General features: G+C 57.1%; 4 protein-coding genes across 6 annotated transcripts; 3 read left to right on the top strand and 1 right to left on the bottom strand.

The window, feature by feature from the left end:
- Positions 1 to 9,987: 9,987 nt before the first annotated feature.
- Positions 9,988 to 12,156, top strand: IUM83_14350 (uncharacterized protein; the record flags this gene model as incomplete). Its single annotated transcript, XM_067939090.1, has 1 exon — positions 9,988 to 12,156. The coding sequence occupies one exon, from the start codon at positions 9,988 to 9,990 to the stop codon at positions 12,154 to 12,156; it is 2,169 nt and encodes a 722-aa protein (XP_067787646.1).
- A 95-nt stretch (positions 12,157 to 12,251) lies between these two features.
- On the bottom strand, positions 12,252 to 14,290 carry IUM83_14349 (the record flags this gene model as incomplete). Of its 3 annotated transcripts, none has more annotated exons than XM_067939089.1 (2): positions 12,252 to 13,226; positions 13,289 to 14,290. In XM_067939089.1, the coding sequence occupies 2 exons, from the start codon at positions 14,288 to 14,290 to the stop codon at positions 12,252 to 12,254; spliced, it is 1,977 nt and encodes a 658-aa protein (XP_067787704.1). The 3 variants fall into 3 exon arrangements, with proteins under 3 accessions (XP_067787704.1, XP_067787706.1, XP_067787705.1); XM_067939088.1 differs by lacking the exon at positions 12,252 to 13,226 and adding an exon at positions 13,231 to 13,243 and having other exon boundaries at positions 13,353 to 14,290; XM_067939087.1 differs by lacking the exon at positions 12,252 to 13,226 and having other exon boundaries at positions 13,575 to 13,580; positions 13,673 to 14,290.
- Positions 14,291 to 14,941: 651 nt separating this feature from the next.
- On the top strand, positions 14,942 to 20,294 carry IUM83_14348 (uncharacterized protein; the record flags this gene model as incomplete). The annotated part of the gene is made up of 2 exons (XM_067939086.1): positions 14,942 to 15,434; positions 15,523 to 20,294. The coding sequence occupies 2 exons, from the start codon at positions 14,942 to 14,944 to the stop codon at positions 20,292 to 20,294; spliced, it is 5,265 nt and encodes a 1,754-aa protein (XP_067787718.1).
- Positions 20,295 to 22,061: 1,767 nt separating this feature from the next.
- On the top strand, positions 22,062 to 23,177 carry IUM83_14347 (FYVE finger-containing protein; the record flags this gene model as incomplete). Its single annotated transcript, XM_067939085.1, has 1 exon — positions 22,062 to 23,177. The coding sequence occupies one exon, from the start codon at positions 22,062 to 22,064 to the stop codon at positions 23,175 to 23,177; it is 1,116 nt and encodes a 371-aa protein (XP_067787680.1).
- Between the last annotated feature and the right edge of the window lie 4,284 nt (positions 23,178 to 27,461).

Raw genomic sequence — 27,461 nt, 5'->3', positions numbered from 1 at the left:
TCCGAACCGGAGTCCTCATCCGGGTTCCTATCAGGATCTTCGATCGTTACCAGCTGGACCTTCGCAACTTCGGACACCGAGCTCGCATTCTCAACATTCTCGCCTGGTCCGGGTACCTCACCTGGAGCAGCCTCAGGAACCGTGTATTCTCTTTCGGACGCTCCGGATATCTCGGTTTCCGAAAGGCGAGGAGTCTGATCCGGGCAACGACCTTCCGTCTTCACGCCAGGTTTAGGCTGCAGGCGCACCATGTGCACCTTCGCCGAATCAGCCGGTGACCGAGTGAGTAACTTCGTGGGCCACGTGTAATCGGGAGTTTGGACACACGGCGGTTCGGAACTCTGCTGCGCTCGAGCGAGCCGTTCCTCACGCTCTCTGAGCTCCCTCGAGTTGGTACTTTCATAAATCATCACTTGCCATTCTCGATACCTCCGTAATCCTGGACGGACAAACCTTCCGGCTGTCGGGAAAAATCCAAACTCCACAACCCGGGCCACCGCCGTTCGAGGTCAATCCAGACTGTCTTGTCCGAGATGTTGACCACCTTCACAGCAACTGGCCAGGACTTCGCAGCATAGATAATCTGCGTAACCCAGCGGTCACCTCGCCCAGCCCAAACGACTTCGCGTTGCGGATTGCTCTGACCGTAGTCAATTCGGACGACGGCCGCCTCACCTGGGAGCTAAGTACAGACTCTCTTTCGGAGTGACGGCCAGGTCCAGGCCACGTCCCATGTGGTCCGCAGTCCGACCAGCTAACAGTACCGTCTCTTCGTCCGGCAGCTTGACCAACCCTTCCTGAGCACACAATCGAACCCCAGCCGAGTACATGAAGTTCATACCGAGAAGCACATCCACACCTTCGCCAATGTTCGCGACCCATAGTTCCATAATGTAGACCACGCGAGGTCCTAAGGTAATCTTCACCTCGGTAGTAGCCGTGATAATCGTCGGGACACCACCCAGTCCAGACACCCGGAGCTGTTTGCAAAACTTAAGCCGGAGTTTGAGCCTACGCGCAAGGTCCAAACTCACCATGCTAACAGATGCTCCGGAGTCCAGGAGGATATCCGTTCGATAATTGTTCACAGCGCCATGCACCATCGCCACTTTCTTGGTGTCCTCAGGGTTGTGCTCTTTCCACCATCCATACCTTTGGCCGGGCCCCAGTCGGAATTCGGGAGGGTCGTCTGAATTATTATCCTCCAGACGACCTTCTTCCAGCCGAGACCGCTCCAAACGCTGTTGATCGGATAGGTACTTGTCGTTTTCCTCTGAAATCACAGTCATGCATTGATGGTTATCTTGGTGCTTGTTCCTCAACTCTGGTCCAATATACACTAGGACACACAATTCCGGGGTAGTCTTGAGCCCGACGCGTTCTGGATCCCCATCCAGCGGGCTTGTTAGTTTAACTGTTGTTCCCCAGAATCGACGTCCCCATCCAGTAGTTGATTCCGGATAGCGGACGGAAGGTCCAGTGTACCTTGACGAGCGAGAGTCTTCACAGCTTGGAACTTCTTCCACTCTTCACATTGGTCTTCATGAAACTTCTTGCAGAATAGGCAGGGTCGAACTCTGCACAGGCGGGCAGGGTGCCCTTTCCGGCCGCAGCGATCACACTTGAGGTCGGTCCAGCAGCTCTCCGTAGAATGTCCAAAATCATTGCAGCGCTCACAGAACTTGGTGCGGTTCGCAGTGTCGAAGCGAGGGGACCGAGGTGGTGTTCGGAAATCTCCGCTCAAAGGAGGTCTCCAACCTGAATTCTCCATAATCCGGAAGACAGTGCTTGAAATATCTTGTACGCGATCTTCGTCTCGCCTGGAATCACCTCCGGTTGGCGCTCCTCCAACAGCCGAGCTTGCCGTCGACGGAGTGGCAGGAACTTCTTCCACCGCATCTTGGAACCGCACTTCCCGATCATCTTCACTTTCATCCGACACATCTTCGTCCTGAACCACATACGCGCGGCCGGCACGCTTCGACTGGAACCGTCCGTGCGGAACGTTGTCCGCCCGGAAGTCTCGCTTGGCCTGAGGAGCATCGTAGTCGTCGCCTTGGGTCATCTCTTCGTGCTGCTTTAGGACGTACTCCAAGTCACGTAGTCTCCGGATGCGTTGGCCTTGCAACGTCGATCGAAGGCGTGAGTCCAAGAGCTTCTTCGTGAATACCTTCAGATGACGTTCCCGCTGCTTGGACGACGAGTCGAAATCGATACCCGCCTTATCTGCCACCTTGTTCAGGCGATAGTAAAACTCTAGCGGGCTTTCTGACTTCCTTTGAACCATCGTGTAGTAGCGTTCGGAGTCTGAGGTCTTTGCTTTGCAATACATCTCACGGAACTCTTTCAGGAACTTCTTCCAGTCTCGTCTCACCTTCGGACGAAGGTTCGCGCGCCAGTTCCGGACAGCGGCGGACAACTTGAGCTTCATCTCGTATATCTTGACCTTGTCCGTCCATCCGCCCTGAGCCGCGATGCTTTGGAATCTCTCCAGCCACCTTGTCCGGACCGCCAGCGACGCCTTCTCATCGAAATCCTCCAGGCTGTTCGCATTCACATATGGCCGGAACGTGAATAGCATTCCTCCGGGCCCTGCAACAGTCGGCGTGTTCGGGGCGACATCTTCAAACGACGAGCTATCGGGGCTGTCGGAGTCCGAAGAACTCCCGTCGGAGCTTGAGCCGGAATCGGAACTATCCGGATCACCACGGTGCTTGGGGGCTTCTTCGATTTCTCTCCACGGGACGAGGCGTCCCTTCCCCTCGCTCTGTCGACTTGCCACTCGCAGACTTCCCCGTCTCGCCGAGCCAGCTTGTGCCTTGCGCTGTGGCACGCCCTCCGCCTGCGCCTTTCGTTCAGGGCGCGCGTCGGCGTGTCCTCGTGCGGAGGCGTCGGGGCGCTCTCGGTCTTGGCGCGCGTCGGCGCGGCGTCGGCCTTAGTGGCGGCGCTGAGAGTCGCCCGAAGCTGGGCCGCCAGGAATTCGTCGAGGTTCGTCGAGGTCCGTGTGACATCTCCCCTGATTACGTCATCACTGATTACGCCACTGGATTCTGGACGCCTGACCTGACGACTGGTCGCCACTGGATTTTCCGTTGTCACATGAGGGTCCCGAGTTGCCGAATCAGGTCTGAATGCGAATGGTCGCGGAGGCGTCTGGGCGGATGTTGCACGAAGGTCGCGCAACTGTCCAGTCAGAAACTTCTGGACATTCTTGGCCGCCTCTCGCTCCTGGGCCCGCCCCGCGCGCATGTCTTCTAGCTCGCGCTGCAAGGACTCCATCATGGCCGCCACGCGCTGCGCTTCTTCGGCCCGACATGTCTCCGTCTGGGCACGATACTGTGCCAAGAGTGCGTCCGCTCGCTCACGTTCCAGACGCGCGGCTTCCAGTCGAGCGGCTTCCCTGGTCTCCACCTCGCGGCGTGTCCAAGTGTCGTCGGCCGGGTTCCGGGTGGACTCCACCTTCGCAGGTGGGTCCCGAGCCGGCGGTCTGAACCTCCGAGCGACTTCCAAGTCGAGCTTGGTGTTCAGCTTCTCGAGCGCGGAGTCCTGGTGCCTCTCCATCCTGGCGACCGCCTCCTGCACCTGGAACATGGCGTTCAAGGCAACTTGGGTGCTTCCAGAACTGGCTGAATCATGTGACCGTCCCGAGCGGTACGAACGCTCAGACTGGGAGCGCCGGCTGGACCTGCGGCGGCGGCTATCATCGTCGCTGCTGGAACTTTCGGATGGCGACGGACTTCGACGCTTGGAGCGACGCCGGAATGCCTTCGACCTCCGTCCCCGGGCGTGCGATCGTTCGGACTCCGACATAACGACATCGTCCTGATCCACGCGCACCGGGTTCGGGGGGAGAGCTTCCTGGGTGACGTACATGGCCATCGCGGATTCGACCGGAGCCACTCCACCAAGCGTCTGGGCAGTCATCGCCATCGGAACGGCCGGCATGTGCGATCCAGCGTCTTGACCCCAGCTCAGTCCCGAAGAACCGGACGAGCTGTCCCTCGAGGTTCGCGATCCTGACGTGGCGCTAGCAAGCGACTCGTCCGAGCCACCTGACGTTCCGAAGAGGCTTGACGATGCTCGAGATTCCGACTTGACCGAGGCATCCAGACCGGACGCCACACTGCCAGGTCGAGCGCCTTCCAGACTTCGGAAAGCAGACGACGACACAGACTGCGGGGACTCAGGCGTCGGGATGGACGACGGAGGTGCGAGCGCCGGCACACGTTGGACGCGCTTGGGTCCAGGCTCACTCACCGCGGGGCTCCTCGGACTTCGCGGCGTCTGAAGTCCAGACACCTTGAGCATCTGGATGTAGCCGCGTCCCAGCAACTCGACTTCGTGGTCGGTCATCTCCGCGTCAAGCTCCGGTGCAGCCAAGTCTGGACGCGATCGTTCGGGGCGAGCCGTCTGCGCTTGGACTTCGGTCGCCTTGGTCATCAGCTGCTTCAGCTCGGCCATCTCGATGGACAGCAACAGGAGCATCTCTTCGACGACGTGGCGGACCAAGTCCGGGTGTGCGCCTTGTTAGCTCGTGTCCGGAACCAGCCAGGAACCAAGTTCAGAAAACTGAAGCCGGACTCGAACAATTGCGTCTGAAGGACCGCGACACACTCGCGTGGGGAGAAGAGTCCGACCGGAATCGTCGCAGCCGTCCAATGTCGGGTGACCCCAAACGTCCGACGTGTCAGTTCCATCTCGGCGATCCAAGTGTCCGCCTCCACGGCCATCGACGTCCGCTTCCGTAAGTACTCAGATGTAGTCAGGATAGCAGACATGTAAGCCGTTGAATCCAAATGAGCTTGAGGCCATTCATACTTGATGTTCGAAGGAACACTTCTTTCGGAGACGTCCCTCTCCCATCGTCGCACTTGGTCAGCCACATACGCCTTCACTTGATCTTCCGATGGAGACACCGGAGTCGGTCGGACCCGAGTCGGCATTCGGGCAGAAGCCGTTGCGGAGGACTTCGGCGAAGACACTTCTGTGTCCTCGAGCACTTGGTCTTCCTGAACCGTAGACAGGTGAGCTTCCTTCTTGACCGCCGGTTCGACCCTCACCAGCTGCACTTCGTCGTCCGGCTCGGAGTCGACTTCGACAACTTCGACGTCGTCAGCCGGACCTTCCAAAGGCTTCTTCGTTCCAACGTATTGGACTTCGTCGTCGACGTCCGAAGCCTCGACCTCATGTTCCGGTTGGGGGGAGTCCGAAACTCGACCACCCACCGGGGGCTCAACCACATCGGCGCCTCCCGCAGACGCCTTGGCGGACATGTCCGGAGCGGACTTGTCCTCGTCGTCCGGACCTAGCTTCGAGTCCGCCGACATGGAAGTGTCAGCATCTTCCAGAGCCGTCTCTTGGTCGCCGTTCTTGGACACTTGGTGCGCGTCTGGAACAGCGGGTCCAGAAGTCGTCTCGCTTGGAGCTGACGCTTCCTTCGCTTCCTTGGCAGCCTTGCGTTTTGCCGCGTTGGCCTTCCGGGCGTCACGTTCGACGTCTTCCAGAGGTCGATGCGGCTCGACTCCCAAGTTCGCAACTCGGCGCGACTGCCGGCTTGGTTCAGACTCCGCCGACTGCCGTCGCCCTCCTTCTTCCTGCTTCCACTTCCAGCCATATCAACCACGGTTAGAAGATCGTTAGCAGTCAACACCCTAGATCTCAATCAATATAATATAAAAACAACTCGGTGAAATTCCACGGACTACCAAATCCGGGCACGCGCACCAGCTGTGGCGAGGCGGGTGAGCGCCTTTTGCCGCCCAGGTGTATAGCACGATGCCACGGGGCCGCCCGTCCGGAGAATTACTCCTCCTTACGGATTTTCCCAATGGGGTCAGACTCCGATAGCAGCACTAGGTGCTCCCAACGGAGGTGGCGTGTGACCTTGTGAATCCCTGTAGGTGTCGTTTATCTTCGATAGAACGAACTTCACCTGGTGAGTTGTCTTCACAATGATGAGGTCTTGAGTGTAGAGCGCTTACGTTACTTCAAACGTAGGTCTCCACGACTGGGGTTGAGATCACAAGCAGATCCTTCCAGCCAAACCTTCAAAATCAGAGAGTTAATATGCAAATATACAAATATACAGCCGCTACTTATTCTTTGGGGGGCCCTTGAGCGGGGGACCCGTACACCGGTCTACTGGAGTTTCTTCCGAACCACCGGTCGAGTCCGAAAGCACCCTTCACTCACGCGCACCAGCTCCCGCAAGGAGATAATTAGCTCCAGGCGGAAGACTTTCCAAATGTTCAACTCCAAAAAAAGGAGAACAACCTCCGGTCAGACAATATACAATCCTATCACACAGTAGTCAATCAATCGGATCTAGGGGTGACTACACACAACCTCCTAGAAACGCAGTTAATATGAAATGGGACCTCCGAACGAAGGACCAACAACTGGAATATGAAATAGGACAGGTCACTTCGGAGCGCGCGTCGCCCGATCACCGCCTAACTTGGTCTTAGCCTTTGGGAGAGTTCCACGGCGGTATTCGCGGTCACGACGCGTCCAAGCGCAGGTCTTGTAGCTTAGGGCCGCCGGCAGGGTTAATCCCTCCGGTCGAGGCTTGTTCCTCTCGCTTACTTGACAGCACACCTCGTCCCTGGGGACGGGGAAGCACTTGCGCCCTTCTTGGCAAATTGAACTCTCTGATTATCTTTTCTTAGGCTTCTGTATCCACTGTTCTCTCTGGAATCAGCTCTTTTATCTTGGTTTCACTATAGTCGGGGCGTGGCGTAATCACGTCACATGTCGAGCAGGTCATGGATAGGGCAGGAATCTGGTCAGTGCACAACATATCATGGTCGGTCGTCTTGGTCGGTCGTTAACATCTTGGTCGGAGTATACTTGAAACTTGGAAGGCCTTTCTGGGTACAAATCAGGCTGGGACAGGGCGCGACCGGTCGCCCATCAAAGATCTTCGTCCGGAGCCTGGTGTCTGGAATCCTGCGTCCGGGGTCCGGAGACCAATGAGTCTGGAGTTTGACTTGACTTTACTATGGCGGGAGTCTGGACGATCTTGAGCAATCTTCTTCGGCTCTCTGTCTGGACTTGCTTGAGTCTTCTTTCTCGCTTGTGTCTTCACTCTTCTCTTGTGCTCTTCCGTCGCATGTCTTACGGGCCTGTCGCTGGCCGGGTCACTGAGCAGAGACTTGGGCAAATTTTCTGGAGCCGCTCGTGTCAACAGTGCGCGGTCAACTCGGACACTGGAGTTCTGCTCTACAAGCTGGAGCGCGGGAGCGTTCGAATGGAGCAGAACGCTGCGTTCATAGATGCAACCTACGCTACCATCAAGGCATCACCTGTCTTTAACGAAAACTACGGTGGTAAGAAGATTGTTGTCGTCCTTGACAATGCCTCCGCTCACCACCAAACGGAGGAGCGTGTGACACCGCACGACGACCTCGTGCTCCTGCGGCTCGCGCCTTACTCACCGATGTGCAACCCAATCGAGGGTTGCTTCTCGGTGCTGAAAGCGCACATCAAAGAGCACTTGGCTCTGGATCGCGAAGCAATTTTCGACCGCTCAAACATGGTAAACAGCAACGGCGTCACACTGACCATCAAGGAGCGTACGATGCGTTTCTTGGAGCGCGCCGCTCACGCCAGCATGAAGTACATCACGCCAACGGTGGTAACCAAGATGGAGCTGCATGCGCGCGATTCCGTGAACGCGGCGGAGGCAATGGCGGACGTGATCTACGGTGCATAGATCGAGTCGATCTACGTAGGTGCGCAGTCTCGATTTGTGTGCAACTATTCTCTGATTCGTTGGTGATTAGTAGCGGTAGTGTGAATTTTGCGAAAAGGTCAAATATTACAGTATCGCTTTGCTTGAAACTATTCTTAGTTTGGACGGGCAAAGGTGTAGAACGCAACGAGCATGATATGTAGATGTCATGGTCGTCCCACTAGCGGGCACCACGACGGACTTCTCCTTGCTACTTAAAACATATATTACAAACGCACTTTTTTATCATAACCTTTCGCTTACGATGTTCCAGCATGTAGCACTGGTGCCGTGGCGTGAATCAGTCCACATTGCTTCTTGCGAAGTTGCGATCACAGGACCTTTCCACCAGAAAGGGGTGAAACATACTATCGATATACCGTTGTAAGGAGATGAGATACAAGACAAAACTCATAGAAGCAACTGCTGTGTCCAGCAGGCGTGCAAGATGCCTCAAAATATGACGACAAGGTTTCCTATCAGCGACGCCACACCAAAACCATGTCAATGGTGCAGGAATCAGCTCCAATGGTTGAATGACCCTAATGAAATCCGAGAAAACTGTTGTAGATCACGCCAAGGCATTGTTAGTAGCAACACCAGTACATACGCAAGCAAATGTAGACACAAGTGCACAATTAAAAACCGTGTTATTTCCACTGTAGTGTCGTTCGGTGAATGTATTAGAAGCCGTACACGCAATCCTAGTTCCGAATATTGCGATTCCATGCAGTTTAGAGACACCGACTGGGCACTGATGCAGCTGGACTACAGTCTCCGCTTTAAACTCCTGCGGATAACGTTCACCGTGGTCGCTAACCAGCCATCTTCCTTCTTCAGCTGTGGTGGAGGTAGCCACGTACGACGAGACGCTGTCCGTGGTCCCGAACTTGGGCAGAGGGAGGGAGAGGGGGGGGGGGGGGATAAGCGTCACCGCGCTGTCTCATTCCCTCTCGCGGTAGATATCTTGCTCCGCCCCCCCCCCCACACACACACACACACACACACACACAAACACACACACACCACCACCACCACCACCACCACCACCACCATACACACATACACACACACCACGACGACGTTTGTGTTGCGTCTGTAAACTGGGTGGTATTGAGTTTCGTGTATTACGGTAGCTATCTGACGCCAACAAATTCGTTAGAACTCTGGATTGTCGCTCAGAATAACAGTGGTTGCATCGAAAAGTCGCCGGGGATAAAGCGAATTCGTGTGCACAAACGCACAAGAAACGCAAAAGTTTTCATACAAATAGGAAGTCAGACGCCAACGAATTCAACAGAATCGAACTTGTCTGCGCCAAACGCAGAAGATAACGCAAAAGATTTGATACAAAAACAGCGAGCGGCGCATACAAATTCAAGAGAATCAATCGAAGCACTCAACCAGCAAACGACAAATGTCAAGGACTCACGGCTCATGGTTGATCGAATGATGCTTGGTCCTTTGCCCCACCCAATGCGCCCCAACCCACAAAAGACGTCATTTTATATCGTGATGACCCCAGTTAAGACGATGCAAGAACTCTAACGGAACGGAATTCCTACAATACTTCAAGGTGCACCAGCAGAAGCAGAGAGGTTGTGTAGCTAAGAAGCAAACGTTCTTCCTGATAAAATCCAGAGCTTCTCCGTGCTTTAGCACGGCTTAGTTGTGACGGATCGGGAGCGGTTACTCAGTAACTCCGAGTTGGGTGTCAGCTGTCAGCTGGCTCCTGCTAGTTGCAATTGCAGCACCAACCAGTCGAAATGAAGACACGTGAAGTTAGTCTTACGAGGAACAGCTAGTCATGGAAGCGCACCTCTCTAAGTGCGCTCCGCACCACTAATGAATAAGTGCGACGAGGTAGTGGCGGCGATGTGAGTACGCACTGTACGACATGTTTGGTGGTGCAAACGGAGTCTGTTGGTGGAAGTCCGCTATCGATTGGTGGTGTTCCGTCCGGAATTCTTTGGTGGTTTTCCGTGATTGTTTGGTGTCACGGTCATAATTCATTGGTGATCCTCTTGGGTGAATAGATGTAGTTCTGACCATCGCCTGTCGGGATACGACAGGTCTCGTCAATGCAGACTTTCCCTCACCGTCCCAACGGTCTCTCTTGACGTCCCACACGCCGCGCGCAGGCGACTGAGATGGCAAAGTGCTGTGGCACTTGCTGGCAGGCTGCTCACTGCCTTTCGTTTGCGTGAGTAAACCGCAACTGGTCGCCTCGCGAGAAGACCCCTTGGTCTCCGATAATGAACACCGGCGAGCGCCGCTACGTGCGCGCCAGCGACCGGCGCCTGGCCGAAGTGGCCGCGCAGGCCGCAGCCCGCATTGACCTCGACACGCTGCGCCACCGGCGCTCCGAGGCGTCGGGCGTGACGACCGAGCGCTCGCTGGACGGCTCGGTCGTCACGGCGACCTGTGTCATCGCGTGCTCGCTCAAGGAGATGCACGCGCTGCTGGCCCCGCCCACGAGCGAGCGCTACGCGTGCGTGATGCGGGAACTGGTCGGGCCGGACTTCATCTACGGCGCCATCGTGCACCACGCCGAGGAGATCGCCAACCAGAACGTGACGGTCAGGACAGCCACGTTCGTCAAGCGCCACTTGCTCGCGCGCAACGAGCAGTGGTGCTTCGTCAGCGCCGTGGAGGCCCTGGATCCCTGCGAGGGCAACCAGAGCGTGGGCTTCACGGTCGCGCTCGCCTCGCTCCACCCGGACGACGTGTTCACCGGCAAGGCCCAAGCTGCCAGCGTGATCCACCTGCAAGGCCTCTCGGCCATCTACCTCGTCACCCCCGAAGAGTCCACGAAGCAGCAGGACGGCCGCACCAAGCGCGCAGTCCGCGTCACCTTCTGCGCGCACGTGGCGCAGAACCCCGGCTCAAGCAGGCCGTCTCCTTTTCCGCTGCGATGGCTCTTGTCAACCGTGAGGAACCGCGAAGAGGCCGACGATGCGTCGAACGGAGCGGTGTTGGCCCGGGTGGTGCAGTTAGCTCGCGCGCTCAAGCAGTTCCAGGTCGCAGTGCGTCGCCGCCGGCTGGACGCACAAGTGCTGGCGGATCTCCGCAAGGTGCAGCCAACCAACACGCGCTGCGTGTGCTGCACGCGTCGCGTGGGCGTCGTGCGGAGTATGTTTGGTGCTTCGAAGAGGGGCAGTGCAGAGGACGCGACCATGGCCCGGGGCTCGAAACGCTGCCAATTGTGCGGCTTCCTTGTCTGCGCTCGCTGCGTGTGCACTGTCGGCAAGAACTCGCTGTCGGGCGAGTCGTCCGAGTCTTCAAACAAGAACATCAAGTACAGCCAGAGTGTGCACCTTTGCGAGCACTGCATGCAGCGTGTAGACGACGCCGACTACGATAACTTCTGCGCGTCGAACGACGGAATGTCTCCTTCCGGCGGGCCTGTCCAACCCGACAGCCCCGAAACGGAGCCCGCTAGTGCGGTTATTGCTCGGGCGCTCAGTCAAGTGCTTGGCGATGCGTCTAAGGAGGAGAAACCTGTGGTTATTCGCGTGATCAAGCATCTCCTCAGTCCTCAAAATTCCCAGGAGGATAAAAGCAAGTTCCGGGCTAACTCGGCTGAGTTGGCCAAGAGTTTGGGGCGTCTAGCTGAAGAGCAAGGTTTCGCGGAGGAGATACCAAAGCCAGCCAAGAAGGAAGAAACACCCGAAGTCACCCCCGTCCCTGAGGTTACCCCAGAAACTCCTTCGAGTCCAGTAGACAGCGAGACCCCTCCCTTGGCAGGTGCCTCCGGGCGTGAGTACGCTCTGCAGTATGCTGATTCCTGTGACGATGGCGCTGATGATGATGAAGATGCTGAAAATGCTGAAAATGCTGAAAATGCTGAAAATGCTGAAAATGCTGAAGCCCCTGAAAGCGTTGTCGACGTCGCTCACCACCCCGTTCCAGCTGACGAAGCCCACCGACTGCAGTGGATCGATACTCATCCGAAAATCGTTACGCACATGATGAACCTCCCGGACCTGGAGCTGCTGTGTAACATCGCGCGTGGCGAGTTGCAGTGCGATGCTACGCTGGTGACCATCATTGGACCCAATGCATCGTACGTCGTGGCGTCCACCGACCCTGCATGGCGAGGATGTGAAATCCCGCGCGGCCATACCATCTGTGCCCACACTCTCATGAACGGAGCTCCGCTACTTGTTCGCCACCCTGAAGCTGACGTACGATTCAGCGCCATGAACCCCGTTCGTCGGGACGGTGTACGCTTCTACTTCGGCTTCCCGATCAAGATTTCGTACCCTGAAGGAGGAGGCACAACTGCTGTCGGTACATTCTGCTGTGTTCACATCGGCAAAACGCGCGATGTCTCGGAGTCTCAGTACGCGCTCATAGCGACTCTCGCTGAAGGAGTAACGCGAGTTATGGCATGCCGGGCTTTGCGGCTTCTTGACGGCTAGCTGAAGACGGATGGCGAAAACGGTAATTTAATGAACACTACGAGGGCTCTTGTGCTCCAGCTTAGAGAAACTCGCTGCGCGTTGGCCACGCTGGACTATTCTAGCAGATCGTCGTCGGTAGTGATGCGGCTGGCGATGATGCGAGTGGCGCTGCGTGATAGCTTTTCCAGAGTTTCGTACTGTGATTGACACACACGACGGGGATCGCTGTCCACACAGCACACGGCGCCGATCGCCGAAACCCCGTCAGGTGCGATCAGCGGGAAGCCGAAGTAGAAGCGTAGACCACCACGCAGCACAACTTGGCTGCGACTAAATCGCACGTCGGCTGCTGTGTGCGGAACGAGCATGGGCAGCGGCCCCATGATGGTGTGCGCGCAAAGAGCTTGGTCACGCGGTCCTGCGCTATTGCGGAACACGGGGTTGTTGGTACCCAAGATGTACTGCGTGTCGTGGCTGATGAGCGTCACCATTGCCGTTCTGCAGCGCAGCTCTCTGCTCACTAGGTTGCAGATGAGCTCAAGCTCCGGCAGGTTCCGCACTTCGGTGAGCCGAGCTCGACTCACGGCACCGAGCCGCTCGAGTTCATTGTCTGGAAGAGGGAACAGCGGAGCGCCAGCATTCGAGACGCTGTAGGCAAGCAGGTACGCTCTTCCGCTGCCCCCAGCCGGCAGACAGCTCGACAGAGGTCGCTCCGGGATCTGGAGCTGCGACTGGAGAGCTACCAAGTATTCCTCCTGCGAACTATCAACAGTGAGTCTTCTGCCGTGGTGAGATTCGTCCGATTGCTCGGATGAACACGGCGAAGTTTCATCCTCGACAAGGTGCATGATGACATTCTTCACGGCAGGCAGCTCAGGCTCTGACGCGTTCACCAACGTATCGCGCAGCAAGCGCGCGAGCAGTTTGGTCGCTGCTTCAGACCCCGGGCTGTTCGGATGAATCTTCGGCTCCAGCGCATCGCTGTTGTCCGTCGGGATCGAGTTGTACAAGGCGTCGTCCACACGCTCCATGCAGTTGTCACAAATGCGCACGATGGCAAACGCGTTGTCTTGAGAGCGCTGCGCCTCCTGTTCAGACGAGCAACCTTCACACACACACAGTACCCGCAGAGTTGACACTGCCGTCGCACTCGTTTCTTGCTGCTCAAGCCCATGTGTGTCGACGATCGCATCGTTGCCGTGCAGCATACGCACCGCGTGTTGTGCGGCGTGTAGCACGCGCTGCTCGTCATCTTCTGCGCACCGAGACGTCGACGCCTCACGAGCAGCGCCAAGCGAGCCGTAGCGTGTGCCATCTTTGTGAGACGCTTCATCTGGGCTCGAGACGAGACCCCCTGCTTGCTCCGGGCAGTGGTGTTGCTGGCTGCTGTGAATGGGAACGCGCTAGAAGAGCTCGAGCTGCCGTTTGCACTTGCTTCATCGCTGAGGAATTGGGCGTAGAAACCCACGCGCACCTCTTTCTTGGCGGTCGGAACCACCGCATAACCTGCTCGAACGTCGTGGATCTGACGTACATCATTTTCACGCACGTGGGTCTTTCCGGCGAAAAGATCCTCCGAGTCCAGCGAAGACATCGTCACGCAGAACCCCTTGCCGTGGTTGTCGTTGAGGATCTGAGTGCTGTCAACGAAGCACCACTGCTCGTTGCGTGCGAGCGCGTTCCGTTTAGCGAACAAAGCTGTCTTCACCGTGATGTCCCTGTTGCTAGAAGCCTTTGGGACGCGATGAACAAGAGCCCCATACACGAAGTCTTCACCAAACAGCCCACGCATCATCGACGTGTAAGCCTTAGTGGAAGAGGGGCGAAGCACCTGGCGGAGCTCCTCGACCGAGCACGGGATGGTTCCCGATGCCACGACTCGTCGGAGCGCATTCGTGCGCGTGGTGTAGACAGCAAAGCCCAGGTTGGCCGGAGTCTTGTCCCAATTGACCACGCTGCAGCGCAGCAGGTGCCAGTTGATGGTCTTGGTGTCGCTAGCCACAACTTCCGTCAGTCGTCGATCCGTGAGACGCACCAATCGACGAGGGCTTTGGGGCTCATCAAGCAGTGCGGTCGAGGGCACCGCCGTATCCACCGTTTCCGTCGTCTGGGTCACGCGCTTGTCGGCACGGCTGGCGTGGGGGTCGATCATTTTGTTTTGTTTTTTTCTTCGTGGTGTGCTTGCCGACCTGCGAAACGGAGACTGAGAGACACCTGCACTGCACTGCCGGCGGCCACGATCAGAAATGAATGGGTCAGATGAGAGCTGGAGGGCTCAGGATCCCTTGAGTCAGGAATGACGGGTGGCGCCAGCGCTGTCGTAGAGGTCGTGTACTACAGGTCCCGGGTGGCGCGAAAGAGACCAACACTCGAGATTGCGGCTCAAGCTGTCGTTGCTCAGCGGCGCGTACTAGTGCAGCTCTACATGTAGAGTAACTGAGTGTCCGTCATTGACGACTCCTCAATACACGCAACCGTAGATCCCTTCAACCATCGTTGCCTTCACACCTCGAACGACATTTGACAGTTCACCCAACAACACACTAGCCGCATAGTTTCTGGGGCAACAGACAGCACCGCAACTCGACGGCGGGCTCAGCTACATGTAACAAGGCCGCAAGACTACGATGGTCTCCGTCCAGCGAGATGCACTTCAACTGTCCACAAATGTTGTGTCCTTCACACTAAATGTATCCACCCATCGTACTTAATCGAGGGTTGGGCTGGTGTAAAACCCAGTCCGCACTGCCCAGTTCAACTGCGCCGACCCACCCACTCACCCACCCACGCCCCCGCTCCGCCCATGGACTTCCTGCGGCAGCTGGCCGCGGACCTGCACGCGCTGCGGGGCGAGGCCAAGCGCAAGCACCCTGTGGTGAAGGAGGCCGCGGACCGCGCGCTGGAGGCGCTGCCGGCGCTGCAGCAGCAGTACGCGGCGCTGCTGCGCGTGGAGGGGCGCGCGCCCGGGCCGGGCCACGCGCTGTTCCAGAGCGAGGCCGTGCTGCGGCCCTTCCTGCTGGCCTGCAACCACACGAGCGCGTCGCACAAGATCCTGGTGCTGGCGCTCAGCAGCATCCAGCGGCTGGTGAGCTGGGACGCCATCGAGCCGGCCAGCGTCGGCTCCATCCTGCGCGTGCTGCAGATCCAGGCCGAGAAGAACGCGCACGCGGACGTGCAGGTCAAGCTGCTGCAGACGCTGCTGCAGCTCATGACGCTGGCCTACGAGGAGAAGAAGGCCGCGGCCCGCTCGCCTGTCAAGCCGCGCACGCCGAGCCCGGACGGCCAGCCTCCTGCAGGTCGGGGGTGGAATTGTTTGGGTTATTTAGGATCTGGGTGGTTGGGTTTTATTGAGGAGTGATGTGGGTTTTGGGTTTTATTTTGTAGAGAGCGAGCTGGTGGGCAATGAGGACATGGTGATGCAGGCCGTGTGGATCTGCATGCACCTGCACGCGTCCAGCAGCGGCGCCAGCTCCATGGTGGGCAACACGGCGGCCATGACGATCCGCCAGCTCGTGTCGCTGGCCTTCGGCAAGGTGGACTCGAGCCCCGAGGCCAAGCACGTGGGCGTGCTGCTCTTCCAGGAGCTGTGCTTCATGAGCCGCGAGGAGAACGGCATGTGGCTCAAGCGCACGGCCGTGTCGCCCATGAGCGCGGCGCTGGGAGTCGAGCTGCTGGAAACGGTGCTGGCCTCGCACTACGGGCTCTTCCGCCTGGATATCGAGTTCAAGGCCGTGTTGAAGCAGCAGATGACCCCGCTGGTACAGACAGTGCTGGAGATGGGCTGCAATGACAAGCACGGCGGGTCGGCAGGCTCGGGGATCACCGGGCCGGCAAACTCGTCCATTACGAGCAGCAACATCAACGGCGCCGCGGGTCCGTTCTTCCCTCTGCTTGTACGCGGCATGCGGCTTGCCAGCACGCTGCTGTGCCACTTCGCCGACTGTCTTGATGGAGAGTGCGCGTTGGTTCTGCACGCGCTGCTGGAGATTATTGCCACGGGAACTTACACAACTCCTGACACGTCGAAATCGCCACCGACGCCGTCCAAGTCACCCGACTCCAAATTTCACGCAGCCAATGCTATCGCGAATTTCAAGGAGGCAAAGAACTTTTTGACCCACTCGAGTTCGTTGAGTACTAGTGCCTCAACCTCCACCGGTGTTGGAGCAGGGATCAATTTTGTCACGTGGCCCGTCCTGCTGTCGCTCGAAGTTCTGAACCGCGTATGCCTGGAACCAGATATGGTTGCTGCGATGGTAAGTTACCCTGACGGAGTGCTGGTTGCCATCACCCGTACCACCTCTTCTGTGATCATGACGTCGCCCCCATCAGATTTTAAGCCGCAAGGACCGGATGCGGCAGCACCTCGCTCGGGTCTGGAGCTACTTAACGAGCAAGAAACTCCCGTGCTGCAGCAATTTTTCATGGCTGTCCGCGTCGCTGCCTCGTGCCAGTGCAATATGGCAGCCTCTGTCTTTGAGCTGTCAAGATCCACCGATAACGAGGACGTTTGTGAGAAACTAGCCAAGGCGTGCGTTGCCGTGGTGGCGCCTGCGGTAATTCAGTCTATGAACTGCGTGATGCGCCATTGTCGTGAAGTCGATCTGGTTACAATGTCACTCAAGTCGTATCATGTACTGGCCACGGTTGCATCCCGGCTCCGAGCAAACATGCAGAGTCAAAGCGCAAGGGAAGCATGGTGCAGACAAATGGATGAGGTGGTGCTGACTTGCCTACGTGCACTGTGCGGATTTTCGTTTCCATTACCTGATGGAATTCGAGGAAACTCGAAGGGGTCTATTTCGACAACTGGTCCCGGCAACGACGATGAATCGGTGGCGGACGATGGCGAGAGCTGCATCGTGATGATTAGTTGGCGAGAGGTACATGCGATGAAGGCTCTTTTCGGCGCTGCGCATGTCATGGAGGAAGAACTATCACAGGCGGAATGGTGCGTGCTGTTGGAGGGCTTCGAGATCGTAGTGGGGCTCACGGACCCGAAATTGAAGAACGGACAACAAAAACTTCCAACTAGAAACTACCGCATTAGCGCTTTTCGAGTCGAAGATGAGGACATCGAGCAGCAGCTGATGATGCTGAGTAGCTCAATTGTGGATTTCTTCCGCGATGCGCTAAAGCTGAGCAGCGCTGCACTGAGGAAACTGTTAGCTGCCGTTCGACGTGTGTCATGGGACCAAGTAGGTCTCCCGATGCCAAATAGAGATGTAGAGCCTACTTCTGACATGGCCAGCTCTGCACCCTCGGGCGAAGACTGGACCGTGGCGGATGACGGAGACGTGGCAAGCCCCGCTAGCAACCACCACATGAGGATTTACCAAAGCTATTTGGGCGTGGGGCTCACTGGATCCGGTACTTTCATGCCGTGCTTTTCATTACGCATGCTGACCCAGTTGGCGTCCAGCAGTAAGCGGTGCTTCGAAGAGGTGATGCGGGAGCTAGTGCTAATGAGCACGTTTGTGCCTCAAGCCCCACTCACCGCAGCCCAATTTCCCCAGCTAAACCAGTTCCAGGTATTCACGACGGACAGCATTTTGCAGCTCATGCAAAATGCCCTGCAAAACATTGTGAACAGCGTATCGCCCACCGCGAAGCCAACAATGGAGGCTTTCGACGCAGCCAGGAAGGAAGAGAGCCCCGCTTCGCCGCACGTGTTTGACCAGCAAGAACTTTTTGTACCCCTGTTGAAGTTGGCGCGCTCGGACATGAAAGATCGCACGTTGACAGGCATGCTTGAAATGCTCAACGCGTGTGGTCACCTTATCAGCAGTGGGTGGCCCCTGATTTTAGCTGCTGTGCAAGAAGCTTGCGAAATTGGAGACGCCAAAACTCAGGTGCTGGCATTCAAGTGTTTGCGCCTCATCGTCGATGATTTAGTGGTGTCCATTCCGAGCAGTTACCTTCCCGATTGCATCAAGTGCATTGGACGTTTTGGTAGTCGCGCGAAGGACGTCAATATCAGCCTTACTGCTGTGAATGAACTGTGGAGTGTAGCAGATGTGATCGGGAAGCAGAAGGCACGACAAGAGAGTGACCCCAGCAAGCGGAAGCAAGGGCAATGGGGGTATATCTTCGCCGAATTCAGTTCTGTAGCTCTGAATGAGCGAGCAGAAGTGCGAAACAGTTCGATTAACACCCTGTTCGGCACCGCAGTGACGTACGGTGCTCAGTTTGAACTGAGTGAATGGCAATTGTTTATCAACTCGACGGTGCTGCCTCTTGCTGCTAAGCTGTGCGAGACCCAGAGAAAGAAAAGCTTAAGCGGACGCGAAAAGGATGGAGCCAAGGTTGGTGCTAACTACATGCTTCATCACTCACGCGATAATGCGGAAAAGCAGTGGAATGAGTCTCGAGTGCTGATGCTGACAGGAATCAGCCGCGTATTGGAAACCAATTGGCATTATCTGCTGCAGCATTCGTCGTGGTTCTCCACCATTTGGCGAGAGCTGTTGCAGCACGTAGCGCTGAATGCGGCTTTCGGTATGCCCAAGGAAGTTGTACTGGCCTCTGTGAAAACGCTGCAAACACTGCTGCAGGTGTCCTCCGCGGGAGATTTTGACCACATCGCGCAGTCGCAGCCTGTCCGTGCTGGAGTCGGTATGCGTGTTGTCGGGGGTGCTCTTGTATCATCTTCTACTCCAACGTCCGCCGCATCGACTTCTCCGAACCTGAGGCGGGCTACTTCTGCGCCCGTGTATCGCGATCCTGCGTTGTGGGAGGAGGCGTTCAGCCAGCTTCTGCTTCTGTGTGACCAGCGACAAGTTGCAGCGGAAAAGGACAAAAACCCTGTGCTTCCATGGATAGAAGACGAGGAACAAGAGATTGCGAGCACGGTGGTTTCGGTGTTAGTGGCACTCTACATGCAGGCGAAAGACTACGAGTTCAAGGACTTGCGCAACGTGGAGAAGATGCTGGATCTATTCGCGGTGTTGATCACCCGTCATGTGCTTGGCACACCTGCAATTGGTAACGGGGCAGTGACGAAGGCGATCACCAACATTACGACGAACAGCTTGCAGTCACGCGTATTGAACGCGTTCGAAGAGTGCGAATCGTTTGCGTCTCACCCGGACGTCCACACGAAAGTGCTGGACCAACTCGTTGGATACGTAACGCAGTCGTCGACGAAGGATCTCGTATTCTTCACCCGGCACGCGCTCACGTCGCTGGCGAAACTATACGCGAGCGTCTCCAAGGAGGCCAAGGAGAAACGCTTTTTGTCGGTGCTCTTCTGCATTCAGCCGTTTTTGAAATTTGACGACGGCCTTACCACACCCGAATCGAGCCCGTCTCCGTCTCCGGAGAAGCCGATGACGGCTGCACAGAAGGCGGCGACGCAGTTGTGGAAGCACGCCCTGCGTGTGCTGCTGGTCGTTATTTCGAGTGGTCTGGTCGCCGTTCGTCTGGCCGAGGCGTGCTGGAGACCGCTGTTAGAGACGATTGCAGGTTTTGTCCAGCCAAATGGCGGGAAGTTCCCGACGTGCGTTCAGTCGGAGGAGGATGAAGTGCTAGTGCTGAGCGTGCTGGAGTGCGTGGTGGACAGTACCATTGCGCTGCTAAGCGACGGCAACGACATCAAGTCTCACGTCGGCCAGCAGTACAATGCGTTCATCGGCGACCTGGTCGCAGTGCTCTGCTCGGGAATCGATGCCGTGGAGCACAACAAGGCCATTATCCGGTGCTGCGTGCGGCAGCTGACCACGATGTGTATTCAGATGGCAGACCAGGAATTGGCGTCGTTCGCGCGAGCTCGGCTGGTGGCGTGCTGCAACACAGCATTGGTGCGGTTTGCCGACTTGGACAGCTCTGCGGGCTCGCGGCCGCCGTCGCCGCCGTCTAAGGCGGATGCGTCGGAGCGGGACGTACGTCTGACCTCTTTCTCGTCGATGGGAGCGCTGTCAGGGAGCAACGACCCGCAGCTCGTGGCGGCTCGCGAGAGGGTGGTGGTGCTTCTGACTAACGCGCTGGAGGTGGACCTGCAGCCGCGCAGCCTGATGGAGATGTATCCGGCGCTGTGCGGCTGCATCTCGTCGGCCGATCTGGAGGTGCGCCAGCTCGTGCAGCGGCTGCTGCTGAGCGGTAGACTCTCCGAGTACTGCCTGGAGCTCATGGACGCGTGGGAGCGCCAGTCTCATTAGAATTAAGCGTGGCCAAGCGCCCCGCCGACCGAAATCAATCACACCATGTCCATACTATTGACGTTGATGCACACTCGCAGCCTTAAGCATCTCGGTGGGGAAGAAGACGTCGATCTGAACGCTTCCCGTTCCCTGATCACATTCCGCTGCGGTTTAACTGACAAGTCCCGCGTAGCGAGGCCAGCTTCGACCAGACAACGCACTGTGTCATCTCCTGAATCAGGAGATGGCACGCTTCAGGAGTCCCGAAGCGTGCACAGTGACCACCTCTCTCGTGTCGGTGGTACACTGCATCCGGCCTCCTTTACACGCGTGTCAGCAGCACTTCGAGTGTGTGTGTATGTCGCCAGCCAGCGGCACCTGTGCATTGTCGTGGTGCCCGAGCACTATCCCCATGCGTGCTAGTAAACCCCAAATCCCAATAAAGCACCGAGCGCTGCCACCTCGTGCGCGCTGCTGTCGGAAGGCAGCTCGATCGGCGACGCGGTGATCGCCATCTGCCGCGGTCGCTTGTCACTCGGACGCGAATTGCTACAGTCGCACATTGCATCCCCATGATATGGTCGTCTCTACGCGGGGCGTTCGACGGGATCCACATCATGCTCTCGCTGGCGTGTGTGGCCCTGGACCACGCTCTCATGGCTCTGTCAGCGCAAGCAAACAGCTCACGCTGCCGCCACTATCCGACTGGCCCCGCGGGCGACACGCACTAGTCCGGCGATGCAGGCCCAGTACACCGACACGCCGTTGCTGGAACGCGCGACCAGCGCCGACCGAGTCTCCCCCAGGCCGCACCGCATGCGCTTCCGCAGCAAGGCGCGCACGGCCACGGCGTCGTCGCTGTCGGCGTCCGTCCCGTCCTCCAGTGCCAGCAGCAGCGCCAACTCGGCCCCCAAGCCGCGTGTCCACGTGGACGACAACGAGCTGTGCGCCAGGGCGGAGACCGTGGCCCGCGCCATGGACTTCCGCGGCCTGGCAGTCGCCAACGACGCCGAGTGCAGGTGGGTGCTCAAGAAGTCGCGCGGGTCCTTCACGACGTACGCGCGGCGGCCGACAGCGTCACTGGTTCTTGAACGTGACACGACCAGCCAGACCCGACCGACGCAGCAGGTTCTGGCCGCTGGGGAGATCCGCTGCCACCTGCAGGAGGTGGTGCACGTGCTGCACACGACGAGCGACTTCGACCACAACGCGGTCATGAGCGGCCTGTACCGGAAGGACTTCATCTACGGCTCGGTGGTGCACGTCGTCCCGTCCGACTCGATCGGCGACGAACCGAAACTGGCCGAGTTGCTGCAAGAACGGGAGTCCATGACGACGCAAGTGGCGGTGAAGACCGGCACCTTTGTGCACAGCAAGATGTTCTCGCCCAACGAGCAGTGGTGCTTCCTCGAGCGCGCCAAGTACGTCCGTGGATTCCGTCGCGAGGAGAGTGTGCAGTCGAGCGAGAGTTCAGCGGACCCGCCGAAGGTCAACTCGTTCACACTCACGCTGAGCTCGCTGGACGACAAGGAGCTCGAGGCCGGCAAGGTGAACAGCCACGGCAGGGTCAACATGCTGCACAACATGAATGCGGGGTACCTGGTCGAGCAGCTACCCGGAAGTCGGTACGTTCGAGTGATCTTCTTCGGCCAATTCGATGGCGGTGATGCAGACGTACCGGGTAAAGCTGGGCTATCGCAAATGCGCGCTCGCCTCATGCGGCTCGCTGATGGTGCCACCCGACTGCCGGAAGTCGTTCGGAGACGCCGATTTGGCGCGCAAACGATGGCGGACCGGGCTGCCTTCCCCGCGAAAAACTCGCACTGCATCTGCTGTACCAAGTCGCTGCGTCTGCTGACTCGCAAGCATCGGTGCCACCTCTGCGGCCACTACGTTTGCGACCGATGCTGGTCTCTGCAGGAAATGGAGACGCAGACCACTCGTCGTATCACGCCCGTGCGCGTGTGCTCGCGGTGCATTGAGTTTGTAGAGAATGGAGACTACTCCGCTGTGAAACCAAGTTCACTGGGGAACCTCGAAGTGAGGCGAGACCCCGCGAATCAACCTCCAGCAAACAAAACTCTGGCCCGCCTACTCCGAAGGGAGTTGCGTTCGTCGTCCGGTTCTCGGAAGAACTCGGTGCGGACGGTCATTCAGTACCTCGTGAACCAGGAGGAGGAAGAGGAGCAAGCAAAGGCTGAAAGACAAGCGAAAGATGAAACTGAAACCCGATCGATCCGACTGACCTCAGACAGCGCTGACCACGAGTATCTGGATGCCCTGGATGGGGGCCTGAGTATTCACCAGGTCCCGTTGTACCAATGCGTCCTGGCCAACGCCTTGAAACGCGATTATCCGATTACCATGCCCAAAACCGCGGCAAATGGATCGATTCCAGACGCTCCTATTCCGCTTAACGAGAAGGAACGACTTGACGCAATTGCCCGTAGTCGCATCATGGAGCTGGAAGATGCCTCCGAGCTTGATATGTTGTGTTCGCTGGCCGCCACTCAGTTGGACTGCAAATTCAGTATCGTGACTGTGGTCACCGCCGAACACATGACAGTATTGGGCGCTAACCTGGAGAATTTGCGCCGCGTTCAACTTCCACGCGAGCACTCGTTCTGTCAGCACACCGTCATGACATCGAAGCCGCTGCTGGTGCCTCACCCAGAGGCCGACGTACGATTCCAGAACATCAATGGGCGTGCTGGTTTTGATGTGCGCTTCTACTGTGGATTCCCGATCGTCGGAGAGGACAACCGCACAGTCATCGGGTCATTCTGCTGTATGGACCAGAAAACCCACGAGTTCACGCAGTCGCAGTACTCAGCCATGAAGAAGCTGGCTTATGCTGCAGGCCTCGTGGTGCAATCCAAGAATCGTCAGGCTGATGCATAACGCAGTATCATCACTTACCAGCAAGAACCTATTGAAGACATCAACCGTGCAGCATCAGGAACTGCACTTCAAACGTTGGTACGTCGAGTATTAGTGGACGCGTTAATGAAGTCAACCTGGGTGAAGCGTATTGGCGCCGGCTTCTGCTCTCCCTACCACCTCTACTACCTTACTGCTTGTACGATGAGGTACTAAACAGATCGATGCGCTCGGTAACGTCAGGAAACAGTGCGTTTTGGTCTTGCATGCACTCGCGAGGATGATGGTGCTCCACCAAACCGACGTATGCACCAGCGCCGGTTGCACCGCCCAGCAACGGCGCCACCAATGGGACCCAGAAGTACGCGTCGCGAACCGTGAACACCCGAGAACCCCACTCGACCACCCACGTGAATAACCGAGGCCCGAAGTCGCGCGCCGGGTTCAGCACGAAGTCCGTGTTCATGCCGAATGCCATGTCGATCCCCATGACTAACAGCGACACCGCACCGGGCTGCGAGTACGGGTTGGCGGGTTGTTGAGCTCGTCGCCGATGGCGAAGAGTCCGCACAGCAGCAGCGCTGTGCCCACCACCTCCGTCAAGAAACACGTGCCCACAGACACGTCGCTGTTGTAGGGGTACGTGGTGAAGACGCCGTGCGTGGTGGTCTTGTATGGGTCGACGGCGTCGAAGAGCGGCTTGTAGACGGCCCAGATGAGGAAGGCGGCCACGAAGGCACCGAGCGTCTGCGCTACGATGCACGGGAACACCTTGCGCCACTCGAAGCGCCGGAAGAGCGCGAGCGTGGTGGTGATAGCGGGGTTGATGTGCGCGCCGGTGACGTCTCCCGAGACGTGGATGCCGAAGATGCCGATTCCCCACCCGAGGCAGAGCGTGGCGTAGTTCCCCTTGGTGTTATCGCTGAGCGTGACTTGTGCGACGGCTCCGTCCCCGAAGAGTACTAGTATGAGTGTTCCGAGGAACTCTGCGAGGCACTCTCGTAGCAGCGGGGACTTGAGTTGGTAAGGGCGAATGACAGGTGCATTGAGCTCGACTTGACGTGGAGATTGGACGGGGGTGTATTCTTCGTCTATCTGTACGAAAGCCTATCCTTGGTGACACTGACGAGATTGAACGGATGGAAGTGGTGTGCCGTTTGTAGTTGATAGAAATTGGAGAAGTGAGCAACCAGCGCCTGGAAAAGTTATTGCTGTTGCGATGCTGCGGAATGTACGGCCGGTACCGGCACCGCCACTTCAAAAGGTTATTGCTGTTGCGATGCTGCGGAATGTACGGCCGGTACCGGCACCGCCACTTCATAGTCGAAGATGCTGGAGCTCCGCGGTCGCAGTCTTTGCTCGTATTTCCGTGCTCGATCCAAGGCTCCTTGAGTCGGCCAGCACAATAGAACCGAACCATTCTGGACGGAACGCCAAACCTCGGACGGACCAATTTGTAGTCCCGCTTTGTCTCACAAGATGTCCTCCATGTCGAAGCTGGTGAGACGGTCGAGTCGACTCTGTCGCCATTGGGTGCTTCCCCAAGTACTAGCCTTTGGGACGTGGAGTACGCTACGGTCAGCAAGAAAATCTGATCCAACTTTGACCAAGCGGGTATCATCCTGCTCGAGCATTTATGAGTACATGTATGGTAGAAGTAGACATCACTTCAACTATGGATCCACTCATCCGATGGCAGGTTCACAACGCGAAGAGGAACGGCAATGCCGCCGCCTATTCAACGCACAACGTTCGAGTTCCCCATGCCCGTAGCACTGGGATGCAGGGATACCCAAAAATAAATATGGTCGGAAATATTTGTATTTTCGATACAAATAATTTATTTTTGACGATCCTATTTAAATCCGAAATTTATGTAGCTCCAAAGATTGGATATCTATTGGTGCAGCTATTGCTGCACCGACTAACTTACCGGTCATCGCGCGCAGTAAGCTCTTTCTTTGACAGCACTCGGATTTCCGTCGAAAATCGCATATTCCCAAGTTGCGAGGTGTTGCTATTGTATTTCGTACTTACACGGGTAAGAGCTGTAGGTGCAACTTCAACTTGAGGGCGATCTTCTAGCAGCAGATGGATGCCATTGTATGACTACAATAATTGTTGGCCGAGAACTCCGTCTGCGATGCGTGGTTGGGGGCACGCCACTCGGTCTTCTCAGACAGACCAGGTCCTTGTCTGCGTCCAGGGATCGTGGCGCGGCCATTTCAGCGTCTTGGCCCACCGAACAGATCTGGTATTCTCCGAGTGGAATTCGTTTGCTTTCACTGCGAGGCTTTGGTGGAGGTAATGTTGCTTTGTTCCGACCAAGAGCTCGAAGCGGTCATAACCATCCAAATACCAATGAATAACGCCTGATAGTGTGTGACCAGGCAGCACTAGTTCTAAGACTGCGAACGTGTTTTGAGTGCATATGCATCGAGTTGCACGCAATTATAACAACATCCCAAGGACTTCGACTCCTGCTATCGTTTCTGTGGAAATCATCCTTCTTGTAGTGGTGCCGATGTACTCTTGAAGCTCGCCCCTTCACGCTGTTTACAAAAATTTTGTACAGGGAAAATCAGAAGTGTTGCAGCTGTGCATATCGAGCGACACTAAATAGGACGAAAAGCTCACCACCGGATGTGTCGGTCCTTATGAAATTGAAGCCACGTATCGTCAGCACATCTGTCGGGGTGAGTCACGAAATATTATCGACCCCCCCGAGTGTTCACGTTTTCGTGACGCAGTCCGTTGGCAACTCCAATGCTTGGCAGCGTTGCTTCCTTCTGTTCACTTCGCCACACAAGCTATGGGCGGGATCTGGATGCAGCTTAACACTAGTTTTCAAAGTTGTGTGGACGCGTCCCCAAAAAGGTGTTGCTTTCAGAGAATACGATGTGGCGGTGATAACGTAAGGGGCTTGTACCGGTGTGGCGTTTGAAGAGCTCTGATTCGTGGGTCGTCAACAATGAGCCCGTGCTTGTCAGCCTGCTTTTTCGATCTTGTGGCCAGATTACCACTGCGACAGATTCGTACAGGATGTCACGAGGAGATTTTGTGGGCCGTGGGAAGTCTTCCCACTTAGGTGCAGCTTCACCGAGACCATGTCAATGACGTGAAAACAACATTTACGACGAAAGGTGCTGGTATCACTTTGCATATTGCAGCAAACGCCACAGCACTTATCATACCTAACACTGGCCTCGCCAGAAGCACGCCATGAATCGCCTTTCATCCAGCGACAAGTATGAAAACGGCTCCTTTCGCGTCCAGACACCACCTGCTGACGTAATGAACACCATCTCACCGAAACCATACCAGCTAAAGTCCCCGCTGCTACGAGAGTGCCTCGCAGAGTTCCTCGGAACACTCATACTAGTACTCTTCGGGGACGGAGCCGTCGCACAAGTCACGCTCAGCGATAACACCAAGGGGAACTACGCCACGCTCTGCCTCGGGTGGGGAATCGGCATCTTCGGCATCCACGTCTCGGGAGACGTCACCGGCGCGCACATCAACCCCGCTATCACCGCCACGCTCGCGCTCTTCCGGCGCTTCGAGTGGCGCAAGGTGTTCCCGTACATCGTAGCGCAGACGCTCGGCGCCTTCGTGGCCGCCTTCCTCATCTGGGCCGTCTACAAGCTGCTCTTCGACGCCGTCGACCCATACAAGACCACGACGCACGGCGTCTTCACCACGTACCCCAACAGCAGTGACGTGTCTGTGGGCACGTGTTTCTTGACGGAGGTGGTGGGCACGGCGCTGCTGCTGTGCGGACTCTTCGCCATCGGCGACGAGCTCAACAACCCGCCAACCCATACTTGCAGCCCGGTGCGGTGTCGCTGTTGGTCGTGGGGATCGGCTTGGCTTTTGGCATGAACACGGGCTTCGCACTGAACCCGGCGCGCGACTTCGGGCCTCGGTTGTTCACGTGGGTGGCCGAGTGGGGTTCTCGGGTGTTCACGGTTCGCGACGCGTACTTCTGGGTCCCATTGGTGGCGCCGTTGCTGGGCGGTGCAACCGGCGCTGGTGCATACGTCGGTTTGGTGGAGCACCACCACACGCGCGTCTACAGTCCGCTGCTCCCCAGTCTGGGCAGCTTTCGGGCAGCTAGCCAACATCCGAACAAGCTATCCATGGATATCGGTTGTAGGGTATCGTGATGCGAGCTAGGCCATATTCCCGCTGATGTATAATGAACTGTGTGTTGAAAACGCTTTGTTGGTCGCACGGCGGCTCGACTTTCTGGCAATGATCACTGCGTCACCAGTGATCAACGGTAGCGATAAGCGGTCGATGCGG

Source organism: Phytophthora cinnamomi (assembly GCF_018691715.1).
Source record: "Phytophthora cinnamomi strain GKB4 chromosome Unknown Contig58, whole genome shotgun sequence".
Classification (NCBI taxonomy): Eukaryota; Oomycota; class Peronosporomycetes; order Peronosporales; family Peronosporaceae; genus Phytophthora; species Phytophthora cinnamomi.
The sequence above is the reverse complement of the archived record's forward strand: the minus strand, read 5'-3'. Positions and strand labels throughout refer to the sequence as shown.